The 23,225-nt window shown below is 31.8% G+C and overlaps 2 protein-coding genes across 2 annotated transcripts; both read left to right on the forward strand.

Moving 5' to 3' along the window:
- The first annotated feature begins 3,932 nt into the window (after positions 1-3,932).
- LOC139493070 (cerebellin-3-like) lies at positions 3,933-5,385 on the forward strand. The gene is made up of 2 exons (XM_071281213.1): positions 3,933-4,018; positions 5,016-5,385. Exons 1-2 carry the CDS (start codon positions 3,933-3,935, stop codon positions 5,383-5,385), a joined length of 456 nt encoding a protein of 151 aa, XP_071137314.1.
- A 2,252-nt stretch (positions 5,386-7,637) lies between these two features.
- LOC139492529 (complement C1q-like protein 3) lies at positions 7,638-10,820 on the forward strand. Its single transcript, XM_071280694.1, has 3 exons — positions 7,638-7,729; positions 9,823-9,986; positions 10,426-10,820. Exons 1-3 carry the CDS (start codon positions 7,725-7,727, stop codon positions 10,818-10,820), a joined length of 564 nt encoding a protein of 187 aa, XP_071136795.1. The 5' UTR covers positions 7,638-7,724.
- The last annotated feature ends 12,405 nt before the right edge of the window (positions 10,821-23,225 follow it).

Below are 23,225 nucleotides of genomic sequence, written 5' to 3' on the forward strand. Positions count from 1 at the left end.
CTCACCAATACCTTATAAAGTTCATGCAGATATAAATAAACATTGGAAAATAAAATTTTGTGCAAATAAAATTGAGAAAGGAAATGGTGAATATGTCAAAGCGACAACCACCCGACCATAGAGCAAACAACAGCCGAAGGCAACCAATGGGCCTTCAATGTAGCGAGAATTCCCGCACCCGTAGGTGTCCTTCAGCTGGCCCCTAAAATATGCATAACAGTACAGTGATAATGGACGTCATACTAAACTCCGAATTATACACAAGAAACTAAAATTTAAAATCATACAAGACTAACAAAGGCCAGAGGCTCCTGACTTGGGACAGGCGCAAAATTGCGGCGGGGTTAAACATGTTTATGAGATCTCAACCCTCCCCCTATACCTCTAGCCAATGTAGAAAAGTAAAAGCATACTGGAACAGTCGAAATTGGCTGCGAATTATCAATGTTATACTCCTTCATCATGTTCATAGGAAAAGGACATTTTTATTATTGTAATGAACAAATTAAATGTAAATAATTTGTTATTTATTAACTTTTTTCATGAAAATACATTTAATATGCTCATAAACATTTTTCAGAACTGATTCCAACCTGAAAGTAGGATATTAAAAGAGACAATCTCGTTCACATTAAATTGGACACATACTCACAGGGTTTCGATTACTAAGCATCAGTTTGCGATTAAAACAACAAATACAGTTGCACCTGATGAAGTACTTTTCAATTGCCTAATAATATTTAACATCGAAGCATACATTTATAAAGTACTTAATAAACGGAAATATATTAAAAGGTTTTCTTTGAGACTCTCATGTGATGTTGGAGTTTTGATCCTAAGTTTTTTTTGTGGAACAAATTCCCATGTGATTCATATTATATATAATTTTTCCATTATCAGAAACAGAAATCTTTAGCCTTCAAAGAATGCAATTATTTAATTTTACACTGGAACTGCAACATGAATAATGTATTCTGTGAAGTTGCGATTGGCCAATCCAATTAATGCACTTCTATTTAGTAAAAAGTCAAATGAAAACACCAACACTGCAACATGAACAATGTACATGTATTTTGTGAAGTTGCAATTGACCAATCCCGCAAAATGCACCACTATTATTCCACTTTAAAGAGAATAAGTCAAATGAAAACACGAACATTGCAACATGAAATATTCATTTGCAAAAGCATCTGCTTCATCAGTTCCAGAATATGCTTTATCACCAATTAACAATGAACGAGACTCCAACAGCAGATACTTATGTTTTCAAAGGACAAAGTTAACTGTGATTACAATGTTTTGCACTGAATAGCAAAATATATACATACACGGATGTTTTAATAATGGAAAGTACAACATAAATTATTTGTTCTGTAGATTATATGCTTTTTCCTCATAGGGATTTTTATTTCAATAATTCAAAATTGTTTCTACGTTTATCTTCAACATTCCTTTCGTTTCCGTTTGCATGTACTTCAAAAGTAAGAGATGCAATCCTTTGATACAATTGACACTATTCATGAACGCAATTGATATAAACATTTTTTCTGTGATTCAGAATTTTGGCTCCAGCCTTCCCAACCATGGAAAATTATCCTCCCCTTTTTTCTAAAACATATTTTGTGCGGCTACGATTAAACTTGACTTTTATTTGTATCTATCAAATTGTAAAGGAGTAAAGGGTTTGTTTGGCTGCATATGAATGTAAATACGAGTTAAACATAATCTGGATTGTCCTAAACATACTAATTTAAAATATATTAAGAAAATTTCTACAACTTAATTTAACATTACGTGCGTTACTATTGACTTTATTTTCATTATATTTGAATTTAACATTTTGACTTAGAAAAGAATATGAATGTTCTATGGTACCACGCTGTTGAAGACCATAGCACGATTCTAGCACGCCCATGCCGTCCTCATCACGATGTTCTTACGACCCGATTACGTTCATACTACGATCATCCTGCTCATTGTCATTGTCAAATAAAATTTATAAATGCTCTCCAGCTTTTTTTGTCTGTATGCAGTTTGAACCTCTTGTCCTTTATATCCAACGGCTCGTTCTTGACATATCTGTGTCATCCCTATTATCGTTCAATAAAGCATCGTCATTTGATCTTCATGGACCAGTAATAAGTTGTGATTCAGGTTGAATTGGTTGGTTCGACATATATCTTCTAGATCACGATTCGTTACTATCAGATCTCCTTCTGCCTCTACCTTTACCCTTACCCTTACGTAAATTTTGGTTGTATGACTGCGTTGTTACCGAGAAACTGGACGTATCAATGTGAAAAAGAAGGAATGATACAGTATTTATATGGAACACGATGTTGACGTTATTGCAGGGAGCGTAGTAAGATCGCGGTATGAACGTGGTATGATCGTAGTATGGTCTTGGTAAGAGCGTGCTATTATCGCAGTAGAAGCGTTGTAAAATCGTGTTGCAATCGGATAATTCGTGGTATGGTCGTAGTGAGGACATGATAAGCATAGAAAGATCGTGATAATCGTAGTGAAAGTCGCAGAATAAACGTGGTGAGAACGTGGTATAATCGTAGCGGTATCGTTGTAGCAGCATAACGAGAACTACGAGATTGAAACGAAAATTTACATTTTCATGCCGCTCATACTTCGAGCTTACCAAGATCTGAAGTTATTTTAGATCGCGTTGATCGTGGTGTAGTGGACTGGGGCTTAAGCGCTTTTCTGAAATTAAATTTGGATTTAATCGTACGTTATTTTCTGAACCTTTTGTTATTTCGCTAATCTAAAAAAAAAACAAAAAAAAGCAAAACTAAATAAAAAAAAAAGCAAAACCAAATGAAAAGAAAAACCAACATTTATTAATAAATTCAAATAAAAGGAGGTGTTTGCTATAATTGTAGGCAACACCCAAGAGATATGAATATTTAATGACACCAGTATTCTACATTGTATTGGTTTTTTTTGTGGAAAACGCCCTGCCTTTTACGAAGCGAGCCATTAAACTAAGGGTATATATTAAGTATTTTACAGTGTAAATATTAGCATTAAGCTTTTATAAATTGTGCAGAAGAAATCTCATTTTTTTGTCGTGACTTGCAATTCTGGGAAAGTGTAACAGCTGTTTTAAAAATTCTGCTAAAAATAGATTTCGATTAACCATTTTGATATCTGGATTGCATGATCATGTTGATATAAAATGGCTTCAAGTGAACAACAACTTCAATGTGTGTATTACATAATCAAAAAACAAAAGCAAGGCACTTTCTTTAATTCAGCAACTTAGAGGATTCAAAATGAAGTAAGTAAAAATATCTAATTCGACATCAACCATTAACATGATCAAGTGCATGTTATTTATGTTTTTATTTATGTTATTAAAATAAAAAAAACCTGTAAACATGGTAAAGACGTGACAGAATTAAACGTATTCTAGTATTTAACAGCGTAAGGAAGAGAACACGTTAGGCTTGCTTGCTTATTCTATGCGCGTAAGTTAGTTGGCATTCCAATGTTCCTGCATAAAACAAGCAGCCTCGTCAGCAGTTGGTATATTTGTATCGATCGATTAAGAGGTTGCTTCTTGGCAAAGCTATATATTTGTTGATTATAAAATCATGTTTACCTTTAATTTGTTTACATGAATTGTTTATGTCGACCAAACACTTCCAAATGTTCATATGCACTCAGTTTTGTTAATTTCCCGCATGTGTCAATCAGTAATTTGAGGACAGGCTTTATGAACATGTATGCAAGCAGAGGGTAAGCAAATAAAAGACTTGTAAAGACAAACTTATAGACATACTATATTTTTAGAATTTAAAAATTCTATTTTTGTAGCTCTGTTAATGCTATCGTCATTGCAACAATACTGACCTCCATCTTGACTCTTGACATCAGGAGGTAGCTGCCACAAATTCTGTTCAAGGAATGCCAGTCTGATGAAGAGTGTTCAGTACCAGTTAAAACCTGTGGAAGATTATGATGGAAAGTGTGACTGTAACCACATTCCTTCAACTCCAAGTAAGTTTGATTATAACGATACTAAATTCTCAAATCTAAGAATGGGATAGGGGTTATAACCAAAACACATGTTTTGCTATTAATCTCCGTTCTATTTATTTACAGCTTTTCTAGAGGGGCCGAAATTGACCTAATCGTATAGTGTGTTGACCTCTGTATTTTGTACAGCCTCTAAGTTAACACAAATGCTTTAATATTTAACAGGAGTTGACACAACTTACTTTGAAGCAAATTTTTACCCGGAATATGAAAAATATTTATATATATAACTATATATTTTTATAGAAAGCACATAAGTGAAAAAGTTCTTAAATTTGTCTTCAATCATAACTTCTTAAATTTTTACTCAATAGATATTTCTTAAAAACTATATGTTTATTGGTACATGAATTTCTGTTTTAATAATTTAAAGTAATTATGGCGTCAACGCCTTCTTATATGGTATTTACCACGCCGTTATTTATGTAATATCACACAACGTCAAAAATCGACGTTTTACGGCCTATAATGCGATGACGTAACGCTTATTTCGACGTTTTGTGGTAATTTTCACGTATAGAACAATACTTTAAATGATATATACCGTAATTAGTTATCAAAGGTACCAGGATTATGATTCAGTACGCCAGACGCCCGTTTCGTCTACATTAAACTCATCAGTGACGCTCACATGAAATTAGTTATAAAGTTGAAGAGCACTAAGGATCCAAAATTCCATAAAGTTGTGCTGAATACGGCTTAGGTTATCTTTGCCCGGGATAAAAAAATCCTTAGTTTTTTTGAAAAATTCTAAGTTTTGTAAAAGCGGAGTAGACTCGGTGACCAATGATTACTTATTATCTTTAAACATGCACTGTTTATTCATTTATAGTTCAACGTGTCAAAAATTTTAACAAAATCTGCGACATAGACAATTTACTGTAACTTGCCCTTAACAGACCTACCTTGCAATTATACTGACATTGATGAATGAGTATAGATGATTCCGATTATTTTTTAAGTTCCAGAAAGGTTGGTTTTCTGGTATCTAATTCCAAAGATTTGCAGAATATTGGTAATGGTGCTATTGTTGTGTACGACACAGTAACTAACAATCTCGGAGGAGGATACGATAAGTCAACTGGTGTGTTCACTGCACCCGTAGAAGGTCTTTTCTACTTTACATGGACCGTTCTTGTTCACTATGGCAAAACTTTCTACACACAACTCAACCTGAATGACACTATTGTAGCAAGAAATCATGCTGGAGCTTCAGGGATGTCTACAAACATGCCATCTAGTCAGAGTGTTGTTTTACAAATGAAGAAAAATGACAAAGTGTCTATCAAGATTCGTAACGCAGGTGTATACATGATCGGAGATAACCTTTAGCGGCTTCAAAATCTTAATTAAATGAATTGATCGTTTCAAATGACTTATTTCATTTATTTCTTATCTAGAAACATTTCAGCGACAATTGTTTAAAAGTAAATGAGATTTTATAAGTCCTCATCATTTTTATCTAGGTCATTATTTAATGATTGCAAGCGAAAATGGGAAGCCAAATATTCTTTTATGAAAGCATTTATAAAGGAATTACAAATTATTTTTAAGGCAAATGATTGTTTTGTCATTGCATTGCGTATAAATGTAAAAACTTGAAAACTTTTTAGAACTTTGGACTTTCATAGTATGTTTAAGTTGTAAAGATTTTCAAGTTATCATACTGCCTTACAGTTAAACAATGAAACAAAACATATAACCTATAGTAAGCTTTCAAAGGCTCAAATATAAAAAAACTGTTGCATATCAACGCCACTTCATATACTTTGTGCAACAAAACATATTCTTAGGTTTGAAATTGTAGCATTTGCAGGAGTCTCTTGCCTTCGACAATCTTTTAAGTTTTTTGTTCAGTTATTTGTTTTGGAGTTTAGTGGACGTTCATTGAAATTGAACTAGTACACATTATTGTTAAGGAACCAACTGAATCCCGCATCTGGTGAAGGGTTGTATCGCTGTTTTGAAGACCCATTGGTTGTAGTGGTTGTTTTCTGCTCTTTGGTCAGGTTGTTGGTGCTTTGACAAGTTCCCAGTTTTCATTCTCAATTACATAACATATTCAAGCGAAGCATCCTTACCACTCAGAACAAAGTAGGTGTCCTCCCTTCCCGTCTGGTTTTAATTGAAAAGGAACCTTTTATAAAGAGGGATTTTTTCATGAATTTTGCATATTCAGCTGCAGTGGAAAGTATATAATTATGAACATTTTGTTGTAGTGCGGTCGAGTTAATATTAGCCGATCGCCAAATAATTATGTTTGAACTACAAAAATGACCGAAACGTCTTCATAACACTTATATATACATAAATTCTAAACACAGACGTCATAACCGTCACATTAACCTATACGATCATTCAACAATGTAAACCAGAAATGCACAATCTTCGAAACACAGTGTTTAAGTGCCGACTATACGATGTCTAGCTTTAGCCACTTTGTCTATAGGACTAATTGTACTGTGAAGTCTGACGTATGGGATACTTTTACAAAATTGGCTGCTTTGAAATAACTGAAACTATGGTGGTAAAGAGCTTTTTCTGAAATTCATTTTGAATTTCATCGTGCATTCTTCTGTATACCTTTTAATATTGTGCTTATAACGAGAAAGTTAAAAACCCGATATATATTAATGAAGGTGACACTCCAAGAAACATAATAACAAAAAATGCCCCAGTCCGTCGCATTGCATTTTTGTTCAATGTGGAAAGTCCCCCCTCCCTATGCGATTTACAAATCAAGCCACTAGACTAAGTGCTTTATTCTTTGAATGCCAACATTTTTTGATGTATCGACACTTTACCTGTAAAATTGTATTCGCGTTCGAGGAATAGGTGTACAAGTAGTTATTGCATGCTTATCAAAACAATGATACTGATTAAACAGATAAGTAAATTAATATTACAGGTAGTTAAAAATCTTGCTCCTGTTTGTCAAGTTAGTGAACATAATTTTGTGTTGTTACTGCAAATATGGATTCTCTTAAAATGAAACTTTTAAAAGGTCAACACGTGTATATTGCCAGGAACTTCATTGTGTACATATTCTACAATCAGACGACTTTCTATTGGTGTGTGTGTGTGTGTGTGTGTGTGTGTGTGTGTGTGTGTGTGCTGTAATATCCTCCCATATTACTCAATGGAATTTCTTGAAAATTTGTATCTCGTGTTAGATTACTATGTTTTATTTGTTCAGTTGTTCCAAATAATCAATCATATATAATCAAATTTACTTATCATTTTTAACAGTTTAATACTTATAAAACATTTAAATAGTTATAAAAACACCTATTTTATTATATAAACATCCTTGACAAAATGTTGTTGGCGTTCAATGAATATGTTACATATAAAACGTTGGCATTCGAGGAAGACACCAACTAAGGGTATATATTTAGTATATTTATTTTTAGCGTTTAGTTTTATAAATTTGCAGAAGAAATTTTATAAATCATTTGTCGTGACTTGCAATTCTGGGAAAGGGTAACAGCTGTTTGTTTGTAAAAACTCTTGCCAAAAATGGATTTCGATTAACCTTTTTGATAACTAGATTGCATCATTATGGTGATATAAAATGTCTTCAAGTGAACAACAACTTCAAAGAGTGTATTACACAATCAAACAACAAGAGCAAGGCACTTGTTTCGGTTCATCAATGCCAAGGATTCAAAATGCAGTAAGTAACAAATGTTAACTGACTTAGAATATGAAACATATGAATTTTCTATGTATTTGATTATTCTTTATTATCTACACAACAAACAAAAATCCATTTTGGTTAAAGTTAAATGCATAGACAAAACAAACATAATCAAAAATCGACACTATTATCATACATGTAGATATGATAAAAACAGTTATTGGTATCCTATCCTCATTTCTAATGACTCTTTAATTAAAGAAACAACTGCTTTTACATCATTTGGTGTTGATGTATTAAGTATAAACCCGAGTTTATCAGTAAAATTAAGTATATTAAAATTTACATATTTTTGTATATAATATTTTAGAAAGATTTCTGTTTTATTTGTATTAATTTTACAGTTAAAGAAAAAATTGAATTCATCGTCTAAGATATTACATATTTTATATTTTCTTTCATTTTGTGGTATTTTTGTATACCGTCCCGTTTCTATTAAGAGACAATGGTCGCTTATTCTAAATTTGGTTAACATTTTTCTTGTTAACATTTTTCTTGTTTCTTTACACGGGCGTGATAGGTAGTATTTCATTTGGTCATTTATATTAGATTTAAGAAATTTATATAGATATATTTTATTATTTTCGTTCACATTATTTATTTTATCATCAATAAGAGTTTGATAATAGTTAATATAACCTTTTTTTTATTTGGGTTTTAACTTTTTAGTCCGTTTTAATATTTTAGATTCCTCAATAAGTTTGATGTCAATATTTATATCTTGTGACACATTTGTTTGCAAAAGTATACCATCAGTACGTTCCTTTAGTATCTAAATTGTTAGTTAATTTAAAGGCTTCATTAAGAAGTAGGTTTAGATTTTCATTATTTAATCTAGATAGGTACATCATAGTGGGATTTGTATGAAAGTTTCTAATGGTTGAAATTCTAGTTCATTTCTAACAGCTAGATTTTTTAAGCTTCTTTTTGTCCCCAGTACTTGTTTAATAAAATGTAGATGGTGTTTTTTTTCTAAAATAGTTTTATCAATACAATGAATAGCATCTGGTGTTGAGCTATTTTTGAAAGCTCGGAGTTAAATTATATATAAATAAAGGCAACAGTAGTATACCGCTGTTCAAAACTCATAAATCCATGGACAAAAAACAAAATTGGGGTAACAAACTAAAACTCAGGGAAACGAATTAGATATGAGAGAACAACGACACAACATTAAAATGTAACACACACAGAAACGGACTAAGCATTAGACAAAATCCTATGAGAATAACAAATATAACATCAAAACCAAATACATGAATTTGGGATAGATAAGTACTGTGACACGTCTTATAGTAATGTGAATTCACACTCAAAAACAAGAGACAACAAACGACACAACGGAATCACAACGTTAAAATGTAACACACACAGAAACGAACTATAATATAACAATGGCCATATTCCTGACTTGGTACAGGTACATAAAAATTTAATATAAGTGTCCAAATAACATATTTCACTATTATATGTTAGAATAGGTTTAACCAAAGTTTCAAAAAGGTTGCAAAACACTCTCACAGGAAGTTGTCCAAAGCCTGATGTTTAAGATAGAAAAAGAAACTGGAAAGAAACAATTGAAACAACCGAAACTGAAGAGAAATTGTAAAGTCTTCTTGTGTATTCTATGTACATGTATCTAACTATCAGTTTTTTAAAAGACGTAAAACTATACAAAGGTTGGTTGGCATTTCAGTTCAGTACCTGTACTAAATGATTAGCTTCGTCAGAAGTTGTTTATATTTGTATCGAGTGATTTAGGGATTGCTCATGATAAAGATATACATAATTCTGTTTGACGTTTTATTATTTGTTATTTATTTTCAAACACAAAATAAACAAATTGACGTAAATTAAAGGGAAAACAATTTCATTTGAATCAAATATTCTTCACCTTAATAAACACATTGTGAAGGACGCATCTTTTTGAGAACAACAAATGTGGAAACTTAAACAAGCAGAGTTTTAGAAATTTTCATAATCATTGGTACTGCAGAGGTCTACAAACTATGTTCAGACAAAACTTGAAGACATGAAATATTTTAAAAGTTGAAAATACTATTTTGTAGCTTTCCTAATCTCATCCTAACTGCAATACTGACCTCAATCTTGATGTCAGGTGGGAGCTGCCACAAATCCTGTTCAAGGAATGCCAACCTCATGAAAAGTATTCAGTACCAGTTGAAACTTGTGAAAGACAATGATGGAAAGTGTGACTGTCCTTCAACTTCCAGTAAGTTTGAATATAAGACTTAAATTCTATACTCTTCAAATGTGATAGGGAAGGAATCATATCAAAAGTCCATACTTTGCTTATAGTAATTCACAGCTTTATTTTTGTTCTGACTCGAAGTTACTTAAAAATATTCAATAACATTGAGAATAGAAATGGGGAATGTGTCAAAGAGACAGTTAAGACCAAATAGCAGAAAAGAGTTAAAGGCAATCCACTTGTTGTCTTGTACTAATATTAAGCAGGAGATGACACAACTTACTTAGAAACAAATTTTACCTGGAATATGAAAAATGTCAAAATGCTATAAACTAGTAAATAATTTTAATACCCCTAAATTAGGTTTAATATCTGCATTTATTAATTTAAAAACAGGCGTTCCTTGTGGTTGTTCTTACAATGCTGAATGAGTATATGATTCGTATGATTTTTTAATTAGGTTCCGGAAAAGTTGGCTTTCTTGTATTCAATTCGGGACATTTGAAGAACATTGGTAATGGTGCTATCGTTGTGTACGACACAGTAACTACCAACCTCGGCGGAGGCTATGATAAGTCGACTGGTGTGTTCACTGCAACTGTAGAAGGTCTTTACTACTTTACCTGGACAGTTCTTACTTATCCTGGCAAGTCTTTCCACACACAATTAATACTGAACGACAATGTTGTAGCAAGAAATCATGCTGGAGCTTCAGGGATGTCTACATTCATGCCATCTAGTCAAAGTGCTGTTTTACAAATGAAGAAAAATAACAAAGTATCTATCAGGATTCATAGCGGAGGTTCATACATGAACGGAGAAAAGTGGTCAACCTTTAGTGGCTTCAAAATCTAAAATAAAATGAATTGACCGTTCTGAATGACTTATATCATTTATTTCTCACCTATAACCATTTTAAGAACTGTTGTTTCCATCATATTGGAATTCTAGATAATTCAACCAAATAAAAAAAACGCACAGACAACGGGCGTTTAAAAGTTTGAATTAAGATAAGATAAGTGTATATTACAAATGAAAACAAAAGTTTGATTATGATTTATACACTAAGCGATAAGATAACAGAGACAATTGGCAATGACCTACTTATTATTTGACTGATATATTAATTAGAAAACAATTGATTATAATCGATTATAATCTAAAAATAAATACAACATCATACCCCTTTACAGTTGAATTATATTTAATTTTATATTTAGATCATCGCTTCATGGAAATAAAGTTTGAGATGTTTCCATTTGAACAGAAATTCGTTAATCAAGAAGTATTTCATTAAAAATTGAATTATTGGGGTTCTTTGATATGCTGATTTCAGTAATGAACTATCTTATGTTTTGGATAATAGGTATAAACCGATTACCTCCAATTTTTCAGTTCTTCTACCACATATATTTTGTATCACAAACCCATGTTGTATCAAATATTCAATCACAATTCAAATTTAGAGATGTTTCAAGCTTAAATGTTGTGTCTACACTTGCACAACTGTTCATGGCTTGACCTCTGCAGGGAATTAAATCCGGTGTGCTGTCTCTCAGATAGCCTCTTTTTTTTTTTTTTTTTTTAGCACAATATTTTGTTAACAAAATTTAGATCAGTAATAACAATTTTCTAAAGAAGAAGCCTGGCATAACGGAAAACACAATCACATTATCATTATTATTTGATACAATTATAACCACCCAAAACCGCAAAGAAGACCAGTGCAAAATTAAAAATTGTGATTATTTGAAGATTTCGATATATTGTGTAGGGAAATTAAAATGTACATGAATTTATATTCTAAAGGATTTTCAAACTGTTTATTTCCTTAGACTTAAAAGTGTTTTAAGTTGATGAAAAATTAACGAATTAGAAATTATTCCAACAACAAAGACATTTTCTTACGGGAATAAAATCTGCGAAAGCAACAATTATTTAAAAGTAAATGAGATTTTTAAGTCTTAGGTATGCACTCTGTCAGTCTATCTACCTGTCTGTCCATCCGTCAGTCCGGCAAATAAGTTTTCCAGTAGCAAAGGGGGCATTAAGTTTTTCCCTTGTCCGTTTGTATGTACGTCTCAAAGTAATTTTCCGTTCTCTAACATTAGTTTGCCTCAACCAAATGTTATGAAACTTGTACACAATGCATGTTACCACAAAATACAGATCAAGTTTATATTTTACTTGTGTCACTCTAGCCGTTCTAGAGCTATGTCCCTTTACAAATGGAAAAATTGCTGATTTTTTCCCCCATTCTCTTTATTTAGTTTGCCTCATCAAAATGTTATGAAACTTGTACACAATGCATTTTACCACAAATACAGATCAAGTTTGAATTTTGTTTGTGTCGCTTTAACCGTTCCAGAGCCATGCCCCTTTACAAATGGAAAAATTGCTGATTTTTTTGCCGTTCTCTTAATTTCGTTTGCATCAACCAAATGTTACAAAATGCTAATTACGACAAAACACAAATCAAGTTTGAATTTTGGTAGTGTCACTTTAACGGCTGAAGATTACTAATGCTCCTTTACAAATGGAAAAATTGCTGAATTTTTCGTTTTCTGTTCTCTTACTCTAGTTTGCCTCAACCAAATGTTATGAAACAGATTTAATATACTTATTACCACAAAATACAGATCAAGATTGAAATTGTGGTGTCACTTTTTCTGTGCTAGAGATATTCTCTTTTACAAATGGAAAAAATGCATTTATCGTTTGGGTTCTTTTTAATTATCTTTTCTACCCGAAAAAAAGGCTGTCTAATTTCAATCAATTGTACATTTCGATGAAAAGCTCTTTCAAAGACCAATTAAGACTTTTTTGTCAATGTAAAATAAATTGCCCAAATTTATGTAAAATATGTGTTTTTCAAAACTGCTTACAGCATGAGCCTTTAATAAAAAATGTTCAGTGAATATTGAATGATAATCTTGTATGGTTGATTACCCAGGCTAAGAATGTAACAAAAGCAGAGAGAGAGAAGAAAGAAGGGGGGATTAACTTTTTTTTATCAACTTAATCAAGCATTTCAGTTGTCTTAATTGAAATTGAAAGTTAAGTTAAGTTAAGTTAAGTTAAGTTAAGTTAAGTTAAGTTAAGTTGAGTTGAGTTGAGATGAGTTGAGTTAAGTAGGAAATTATTTCTTCACCCCCGGCAGTGAGGTTTGAAAACGCGATCTTTCTTGCATGAAATTGTTCATCTTACAAATGAGCAACAGACACTATTGGCAAATATATGAAATTTAAGTATATAAGTTAACTTCTCTGTAAGAAGAGAAAATATTTTTGGAGAACATAATTCAACTTCTTTTCTCTAAGGAAGCTAGTTTTGCAAATCACTATGTTTTCAAGCAAATATTTAAGAAGGTTATTATATTTCCCAATCAATACGATATTCCCGTGCTTGCATTTCCTATCATGAATTTCTTGATAGAGGGTTGCTGCTCACAAGGAAGCTATTAAACCAAGAGTTCCAAATGGTGAAGTTGAAATCATCCCTTCGTAAATTTTACGAACGCCATCACGAGTTGGTTGACCGTTATGGAATAACCGTTTCACAAATGATATCGGATATATTCCTTACGTCGTAACTACAATCCCCTCCCCTTTCATGACTTTGACCTACCGAATTAGTCTATTTACCGGATTTGTTATCACATAAGCAACACGAAGGTGCCACAAGTGGAGTAGGATCTGCTTACCCTTCCGAAGCACCTGAGATCACCCCAGGTGGGGTTTCGTGTTGTTTATTCTTTAGTTTTCTATGTTGTGTCATGTGTACTATTGTTTGTCTGTTTGTCTTATTCATTTTTAGCCATGGCGTTGTAAGTTTATTTTCGATTTATGAGTTTGACTGTCCCTTTGGTATCTTCCGTCCCTCTCTCATTCAGAAATGTTGTTTTTTTCATCGATTTTTCACTATTTCTTTATCTAAGCGATATAATATCTAACATCTTCATAATCCAAATTTAATTACAGTTTTAATAGTATTCTTGTAAAAGAACACGACACAGTTATCAAATTGTTAATACAAAAACAACAACAATTTGTTTCATGATATTCTGTGAAAATAATCTTTTTAAAAGTAAGAATAAAACAGTTTTCCCCAAAGATAGTCTTGCCAATACAGGGCAAATTGACATAATGCATTGCATGGTGTTGGTTTCAGGCACCAAAATCAGGTTTTTGGTATTCTGAACATTAATTTGAGCCAACAACCCCATCTTTCCGTCAAAAAATGTCAACAATACTACTCTTCACGCAAACTACTTCTCCAAAATTTCGCTTATCGGTCAGATTGACCAATAAGAAAGTTAAAGGATTAAGTTTGTCTAAACCAAATGAGTTGAAACTTAGGCCGTGTTCACATTGAAATAAACTCGGTTTTGTGTTAGTGTACCTCACACGTAACTAAACACAATTACGTTCCCATTGATAAAACGCAATGTTTACAAGTAGTTTAAATCATGTTTTCTCTTCATGCAATCGGTTATCAATATAAGCCTTGTGTATGTTAAGTGTACACAAAACAAGGTATTTAGAACATTACTTTTACCATGTTATTTAAGAAAGAACGATTTTTTAATAAAATTAAATTGATATTTATAACAATTATTTATAAGTTCTTTACAGAAATATTTGTCTTAATTGATATATTTATTTGTTATAAAAAAACTTTTCGTAGTTTATTAACCCCTTACCAAGACTCAAAACATCATCATTGCCGAACTTATAATTCATTTGAAATTATCTATCCGAATCAACAGGACGTACACATAAATATGTGCAACTGGTCTTTACTCAAACAACGATTCACTCATAAATGCTAAAATTACTAAAAAAAAGTGTGAGGTTAATTGTATTGCATTGTCTAGTATCTCAGAGCCGTTAAAGTACACTTAGAAATAAAAAAAGATAATTAACCCTTCCCTTTGTCAAATACTCCTTGGAGAAGAAATACCATTTGAAATCAAAAGAAAAGATCGAAACGCATTAATCCTGAACATCCCAATCCTTTTTCTTCGTCAGTTAGCTCGCTGCCTACGTTTTCTAATGCGTAATTGAACCATCTTCAGAATCTTTAAACTACTGCAAATCATCAAAATGGCTTTCATAAAGAGCAACCACTTCATTTCAAAAGGGGGAGGGGATTTTTTTTTCTCGCGCAAACGTTTTTATTAAGTTTTTTTCGATGATAGCAATCACATATTTTTTTAAATATTAAACACTATAATCAATGGGAAAACTCTGGATTCAGAATGTTTTTAATGGTCTGTTTGACTAGAACTCTTTTTATCAAATTGGGGATCAGAATGTTTTTCAAGAAAAATCCATCCCCCCTTTTTTTAAAGTCAAATGGTCGTTCCCTAACTGATAGAACGTTGTTCGAAAAATTTGCATTCGGTTTTACGTACAAGACCATTCTGCAGCCAGAGGCGGCTTCAGCTTACCCCTAAAAATGTGTACTAGTTCCAGTGGAAATGGACGTCCTACTAAAGTCTGAAATATTTAAATGAACAAAAAACATACAAATTAACGGGGACCAGAGGTACCCAAAAATACTACAATTACAGACTTGAGAGTTTGTGTCTACGCTGGTCGTCCCTCCACAAAAGTATTGAAGTGGCCCCATCCTGGTCGTAACAGTTACACTCAATCATTGTCAATGTTAATATTAATGTTATGAACATCATGTAATAGTGTGTTCGAGTTAACATTTGCCGAAATCATTATGGTCGAACTTGCTAAGTGACTGAAACGTCTCCATATCCTTTAAACATATATATAAACTATAATACAGCCGTCATAACCGTAACATTCACATAAAAAGAATGTCCATCGATGTAAACCTGAATTACACAATCTTTAAAACACAGTGTTAAAGCGCCGAATATCAAACTTTAGCCACATTATCTAGTCTTTAGGACTTATATTGCATTGGTTAAACATTTCCATTTTTAATGTACTATATTTCATTGTAGTGTACATGTATGATCATACTGTAAAGTCTGACGTATGTGACACGTCCCCAAAAAAAAACAATTCGCTGCTTTTTTAACAATGGTAATAAATTAAATGCCTTTTTTCTTAAATCAATTTAGAATTTAATCGTGCATTATTCCGTCTACTTTTTGATATTGCGCTAATAAAGAAGAAGAAGAAAAACAACCCAACATATATAACTGAATTTGAATGAGAGGAGGTGTTAGTTATAGCTGAACGAGGCGACTTTACAATCGACATAAATAACAAAGATGGCTCCAGCTCCGTCCTTCGTATTGCATTTTGTAATGTGGAAAGCCCCCCTCCTTAATGCGCAATACAAAGCTAGATCCTAAACTTAGGGTAAATATTTAGTATATTTATTTTTTGGCAATTACAGTGTCAAAATAAGCCTAATATTTTATAAATTGTGTAGACGTAATTTTATCTATTTTTTATGTCGTGACTTGATATTCTGGGAAAACCTAACAGCTGTTTGTTTTTTGTAAACTCTGCCAAAAATTGATTTCAAATAAACTTTTTTTTATATCTAGATTGCATGATCACTGTGGTATTAACTGTCTACTTTATTATATGTTTTACATATTCAAATAACAGGAACAAAGATTCAAAATGAAGTAAATTAAACTCTTGAATTCCCTAACAAACATTAAGTGAATTATTTTGTTTGTTTAAAATTGAAATAAAAAAAGAAATTTAAGATGACAAAACTATATAGAAATGACAGAAACTTATTCTAGCATTTCACAGCTTGAAAAGAGAAAACAATAAAACTTGCTGCGTAAATCATACGATGTTTGTTGTTATTTTACTGTGCCTGTCATATTCATTATATATATTTATCGAGTGAATTACTGCTTGCTATTTGAAAAGATATTTAGGTTTGTCGTAACCTTATGTTAACCTCTATCTTTATATATTGAATTGTTGAGTTTCTGCATCATTCACGTTTTACCATTTATTTGTTGTTTTAAAACAACAAAAAAATAACCACTTGACGTTAACTAAATAGGTAAATAACTTCATTTTAATCACATCACCTTACGAAAAACACTGTGATGGAAATGAATCCTTTTTGCGAACTATAAATGAGTAAATCTACAAATAAGTATTTAGCTTTATATACAAATGTAAGATGAAATTGACTACAGTTACATTATTATTACGTATTAGATAATCGAATAGAGGTGTTTCAATTGGAGAATTCATTTGGGTACTTTTTTTTTTTTTTTACTTTTTTACTTTTGACATCACTGTTGAGTGTTTTGGAGACATAAAAATATTCTTCCAGCTTACAAAATTTAAAGAGTTTATATATTGAATGTAAAATCTGAGATCAAAATGTACTTTTTCTAATAGTTGGAATAGTTTATGTCAATTAAACAATATCTGTGTGCCAAAAATTAAAGGATTTAAAAAAAGAAATGTGGAATGTTCTTCCATCTTTTGTATCAATAGTTTTATTTATTGAACTCTGATCAAGATCTACAAGTGGAGTAGTTATTCTCATTAAACAGGTATGACACGTCAACAGGTGTTAAAATGCAGGTAAATTTGTTCATTGGGTGGAGTGGTATGCAAGTTAATAAGCTGGATAATACTTGGGTACTTCACGTAAAAAAAATGTCGATGTTGACCTCAGATTTGTGTTTATAAACGTTCTATAACAAGTTTGTCAGTTGACACAAAAGATTTAATTTTAAATAAAAAATGTGTAAATATAGATCAATATTTTACCTTTTTGTGAATTTAAGTGAATTAATGTGCACTGCATAAAAAAGGATTTTACGATTTTTACATAGGACTTTTTGTAATTATTTAAGTATGGATCAGAAATTCCTTTATTGTTAATGTGAAAAAAAATAGTTTGTTGTTCAAATGATAAAAGTCTCTCATGGTCTGTAAAAACCTACGATGTGTATATTTTGTAAGAGCTCATTGGAGGAAACAAATTGTAAAATTGGATGTATTTATAAATATTTTAAAACATGTTGCTAACATAATTATGCATTGAAGCATTACATGGTATGTACAAACAGAGTTTCAGAAAATGTTACAAACTAACATGGGCACTGCAGTAGTTTACACATTTTGTTTTAATAAAAATCGTATAAATATGAATTTTTTTTAGATTTGAAAACACTAGTTTTGTAGCTTTCCTAATCCTGACCTCACTGCAATATTAACATGCATCCTGACATCAGGCGGAAACTGCCACAAATCATGTTCGGGAAATGTCAGTTTGATGAAGAGTATTGAGTACCAGTTCAAAACATGTGGAAGATAAAGCAACCACAGTCCGTCATCTCCGAGAACTTTTGATAATACCATAATACGTTCTTTACTCTTTAAATGATGGTGGGAGTGGAGGGGGGATAATTCCTACTTTGCTGCAAGCCACATATCTTGTGCATACACATGTTGATTGGTGCAAATTTTCAATGAGAAATTGACATATCCGTTAAGACACTTATTCATTTTATTTTGTACTGCTTTAGTTCCAACCCCAATGTACAAATACTAAGCGTTACGCACTATTCAACTTGAAACAAATTACTACCGGGAATAAAAAAAAGTGCAAATATTTAAATTAGTACTCACTAAATTAGAGATTATCAAAATTTAAAACACGTACACTGTTATTGTTCTGACACTGCAAAGTTAATATGCAATCCTCATAATTAGGTCTTTCCACTTTTCTGTGGAAAGACCTATTGTTTTTCTTCTGATTATTAGGTCTTTCCACTTTTCTGTGGAAAGACCTATTGTTTTTCTTCTGATTATTTTTTTTTTTTTTTCTTCCGCCTAATTTTGTTCTTGCGATAAACATTTGTTTCGCAATATGTCGCTTAGATATTTTGTATATGATATCGAACAGTTTATGCGCTTTTGAAATTTACCCTGCGTAAACAAATACTTTTCTTTGTAGGAGTTATCTCCCCAAACACTGTTTTCCTTGTTAGCGCATCTCCTTCGCAACCGTAAAAGATTATGACAAATTTATTTTACAAAATTGCTCGTTATATCCTTCGCATGATTTGTACTATTTTGACCGAAGCGATATAACCGCTCCATATGAGAGTTATTTCCCCTTATGCATCTGATATAAGTGATATGAATTTCTATCTTATAAACCATAAGTGATAGAGACCTAGGATCTTTTGATTTGAGGTCCTTGGTCCCAAAAAATGAAAATTAGGTCAAGGTCAAAGGTCAAGGTCATATTTTAATATTTGAATTTGGCTTATTTTCACTTATATCCAAAGACTGTATAAGATATCAACAAATTATTTTTACTAAATTGTTAGTTGCGACATGTCGTAAGATGTAAATTTTGATTGCAAGCGTACGTTGAATGTGAAAGGGAGTTTTCTCCCCTCTTGTATTAAAAAATACGCGTTTGGTGATATAACTCATTAACTAAATATAATTAAGACCTATTGTCTTTTGATTTGAGGTCCTTGGTTTATGACCTTGAAATTGATCTCAAGGTCATAGCTTAATTTGACGTTCTATATTTTGACCTTTGCTTTTATTCTATATGTATACATGATAAAGATATACAACTTTTAGAAAAAGGTATCAAGCCATTTAACCTTGAAAAAAAAACAACCGGAAGTGACCTTTTGTAAACCGGAAGTAGCTATTTTTTGTACTTTATTAATATAAAAGTATATAGAACCAGATATTTTTGGAATCGGTTTCAAGTAAATATTTAAATATAATCGGAAGTAACATTTTTCAAACCGGAAGTAACAAATTATCTCCCTTATTTAAAAAAAATGTATGGAAACAATATATTTTTGGAATCAGCTTACTAGGAGCTATCATTTGACAATTGAAATGACATTTTAAACTTAGTTTCACAACTTTTCATATCAAAAAGGATGGAAAGACCTTCAATTGTTCTCTGAATTTTTTTTTTTTTTCTTCCGCCTAATTTTGTTCTTGCAATAAACATTTGTTTTGCAATATGTCGCTAAGATATTTGGTATATGATATCGAACAATTGATGCGCTTTTGAAATTTACCCTGCCTAACTGAAAACTTTTCTTTGTAGGAGTAATCTCCCCAAACACTGTTTTCCTTGTGAGCGCAACTCCTTCGCAAACGTAAAATATTATGACAAATTTATTTTACAAAATTGCTCGTTATATCCTTTGCATGATTTGTCCTATTTTAACCGAAGTGATATGAATGCTCCATACGAGAGTTATTTCCCCTTATTCATTTGATATAAGTGAATTGCATTTCTAACTGGTAAACCATAATTGATAGAGACCTAAGATCTTTTGATTTGAGGTCCTTGGTCCAAAAAAATGAAAATTAGGTCAAGGTCAAAGGTCAAGGTCATATTCTAATTTTTGAATATGGCTCATTTCCACTCATTTCCAAAAAACGTTTAAGATATCGACAAATTATTTTTTCTAAATCGTTTGTTGTGACATGTCGTAACACGTAAATTTTGATTGCAAGGGTACGTTGAATGTGAAAGGGAGTTTTCTCCCCTTTGGTATTTAAAAATACGCGTATGGTGATATAACTCATTAACTAAACATAATTAAGACCTATGGTCTTTTGATTTGAGGTTCTTGGTTAATGACCTTGAAATTGATCACAAGGTCATAGCTTAATTTGACGTTCTAGATTTTGACCTTTGCTTTTACCCCATCTGTATACATAATAAAGTCATGAGACTTTTTGACAAACGGTATCAAACCATTTAAACTTAAAAAAAACAACCGGAAGTGACCTTGTGTAAACCGGAAGTAGCTATTTATTGTACTTTATTACATAAAAGTATAAAAAACAAGATATTTTTGGAATCAGTGTCAAGTAAATAGTCAAATATTATCGGAAATAGAGTTTTTCAAGCCGGAAGTAAGAAATTATCTCCCTTATCTAAAAAAATATTGTTTAGAAACCATATATTTTTGGAATCAGCGTACAATAAGATATCATTTGACGATTGAAATGACATTTTAAACCTATTTTTACACCTTTCATATTAAAATACATTGTTTTGGTGGAAAGACCTTCAATTGTTCTCTGAACAATTGGTTTTTAATTTTTTTTTTTTTTCTTCCGCCTAATTTTGTTCTTGCGATAAACATTTGTTTCGCAATATGTCGCTTAGATATTTGGTATATGATATCGAACAGTTTATGCGCTTTTGAAATTTACCCTGCGTAAACGAATACTTTTCTTTGTAGGAGTTATCTCCCCAAACACTGTTTTCCTTGTTAGCGCATCTCCTTCGCAACCGTAAAAGATTATGACAAATTTATTTTACAAAATTGCTCGTTATATCCTTCGCATGATTTGTCCTATTTTGACCGAAGCGATATGACCGCTCCATATGAGAGTTATTTCCCCTTATGCATCTAATATAAGTGATATGAATTTCTATCTTATAAATCATAAGTGATAGAGACCTAGGATCTTTTGATTTGAGGTCCTTGGTCCCAAAAAATGAAAACTAGGTCAAGGTCAAAGGTCAAGGTCATATTCTAATATTTGAATTTGGCTTATTTTCACTTATATCCAAAGACTGTATAAGATATCAACAAATTATTTTTACTAAATTGTTAGTTGCGACATGTCGTAAGATGTAAATTTTGATTGCAAGCGTACGTTGAATGTAAAAGGGAGTTTTCTCCCCTCTTGTATTTAAAAATACGCGTTTGGTGATATAACTCATTAACTAAATATAATAAAGACCTATGGTCTTTTGATTTGAGGTCCTTGGTTTATGACCTTGAAATTGATCTCAAGGTCATAGCTTAATTTGACGTTCTAGATTTTGACCTTTGCTTTTATTCTATATGTATACATGATAAAGATATACAACTTTTAGAAAAAGGTATCAAACCATTTAACCTTGTAAAAAACAACCGGAAGTGACCTTTTGTAAACCGGAAATAGCTATTTTTTTGTACTTTATTAATATAAAAGTATATAGAACCAGATATTTTTGGAATCAGTGTCAAGTAAATATTCAAATATAATCGGAAGTAACATTTTTCAAACCGGAAGTAACAAATTATCTCCCTTATTTAAAAAAAAGTATGGAAACAATATATTTTTGGAATCAGCTTACTAGGAGCTATCATTTGACGATTGAAATGACATTTTAAACTTAGTTTCACAACTTTTCATATCAAAATACATTGTTTTGATGGAAAGATTGTTTTTCAGCTTTTTTATTTCCAAAGATTTGCAGAATATTGGTAACGGCGCTGTTGTTTTGTACGACACTATTACCTCGGAGGAGGATACGATAAGTCAACTAGTGTGTTCACTGCAGCTGTAGAAGGTCTTTACTACTTTACCTGGACAGTTCCTGAATGACACGGTTGTATCAAGAAATCATGCAGGAGCTTCAGCGATATCTACACACATGCCATCTAGTTAATTGTTGTTTTATAAATGACGCAAAATGACAAAGCGTCTATCAGGGTTCATAGCAGAGGTATAGACATGATCGGAGATAAGTGGTCAACCTTTAGTGGCTTCAAAATCTAAATTTTAAAAAAATAACGCTTAAGAAGAGCTTATTTTTTCTATATTTCTATAAACGTTCAAGGAACATTTGTTTCTCAATAATGTTCTTATTTACTGATTACACAGCATTTGAGATAAACAGTACTTACTTTTCTATCCCAAATTCATGCATTTAGTTTTGATGTTATATTTTTTATTCTCATCGGATTTTGTCTAATGCTTTGTTCGTTTCTGTGTGTGTTACATTTTAATGTTGTGTCGTCATTCTCTTGTATTTGATGCGTTTCCCTCGGTTTTGGTTTGTGACACGGATTTTTTTCTATCGATTAATGAGTTGTGAACATCGGTATACCAATGTTGCCTTTATTCACAGTGATGGAGCAATGTTCACTGCATAATGTTCATGTTGGGCTTTATAATTGTTTTGATATGAGCGTCATTGATGAGTCTTATGTAGACGAAACGCGCGTCTGGCGTATTAAATTATAATCCTGGTACCTTTGATAATTAGTTACACTAGAAAACATTTCTGATACTCTCTGAAGGCTTTTCTTTAATGAATGCCCTTTATAAAGTTTTATTGATCTTTTTAATAACTGAAGTAGGTTTATTATCATACAATATGTTTGTGCCAAAGAGTGTTTAGGAGAAAACTAAAGTTTTGGAAATATTGATGCAAGTGTACCTAGTAATCATTTTAGTTTTTATTTAAGCTGCCTTATGCTAGCATGCAACCTAGATTTGTGTTCTT

The sequence above is a fragment of the Mytilus edulis genome, chromosome 10 (genome assembly GCF_963676685.1).
Source record: "Mytilus edulis chromosome 10, xbMytEdul2.2, whole genome shotgun sequence".
NCBI lineage: Eukaryota > Metazoa > Mollusca > Bivalvia > Mytilida > Mytilidae > Mytilus > Mytilus edulis.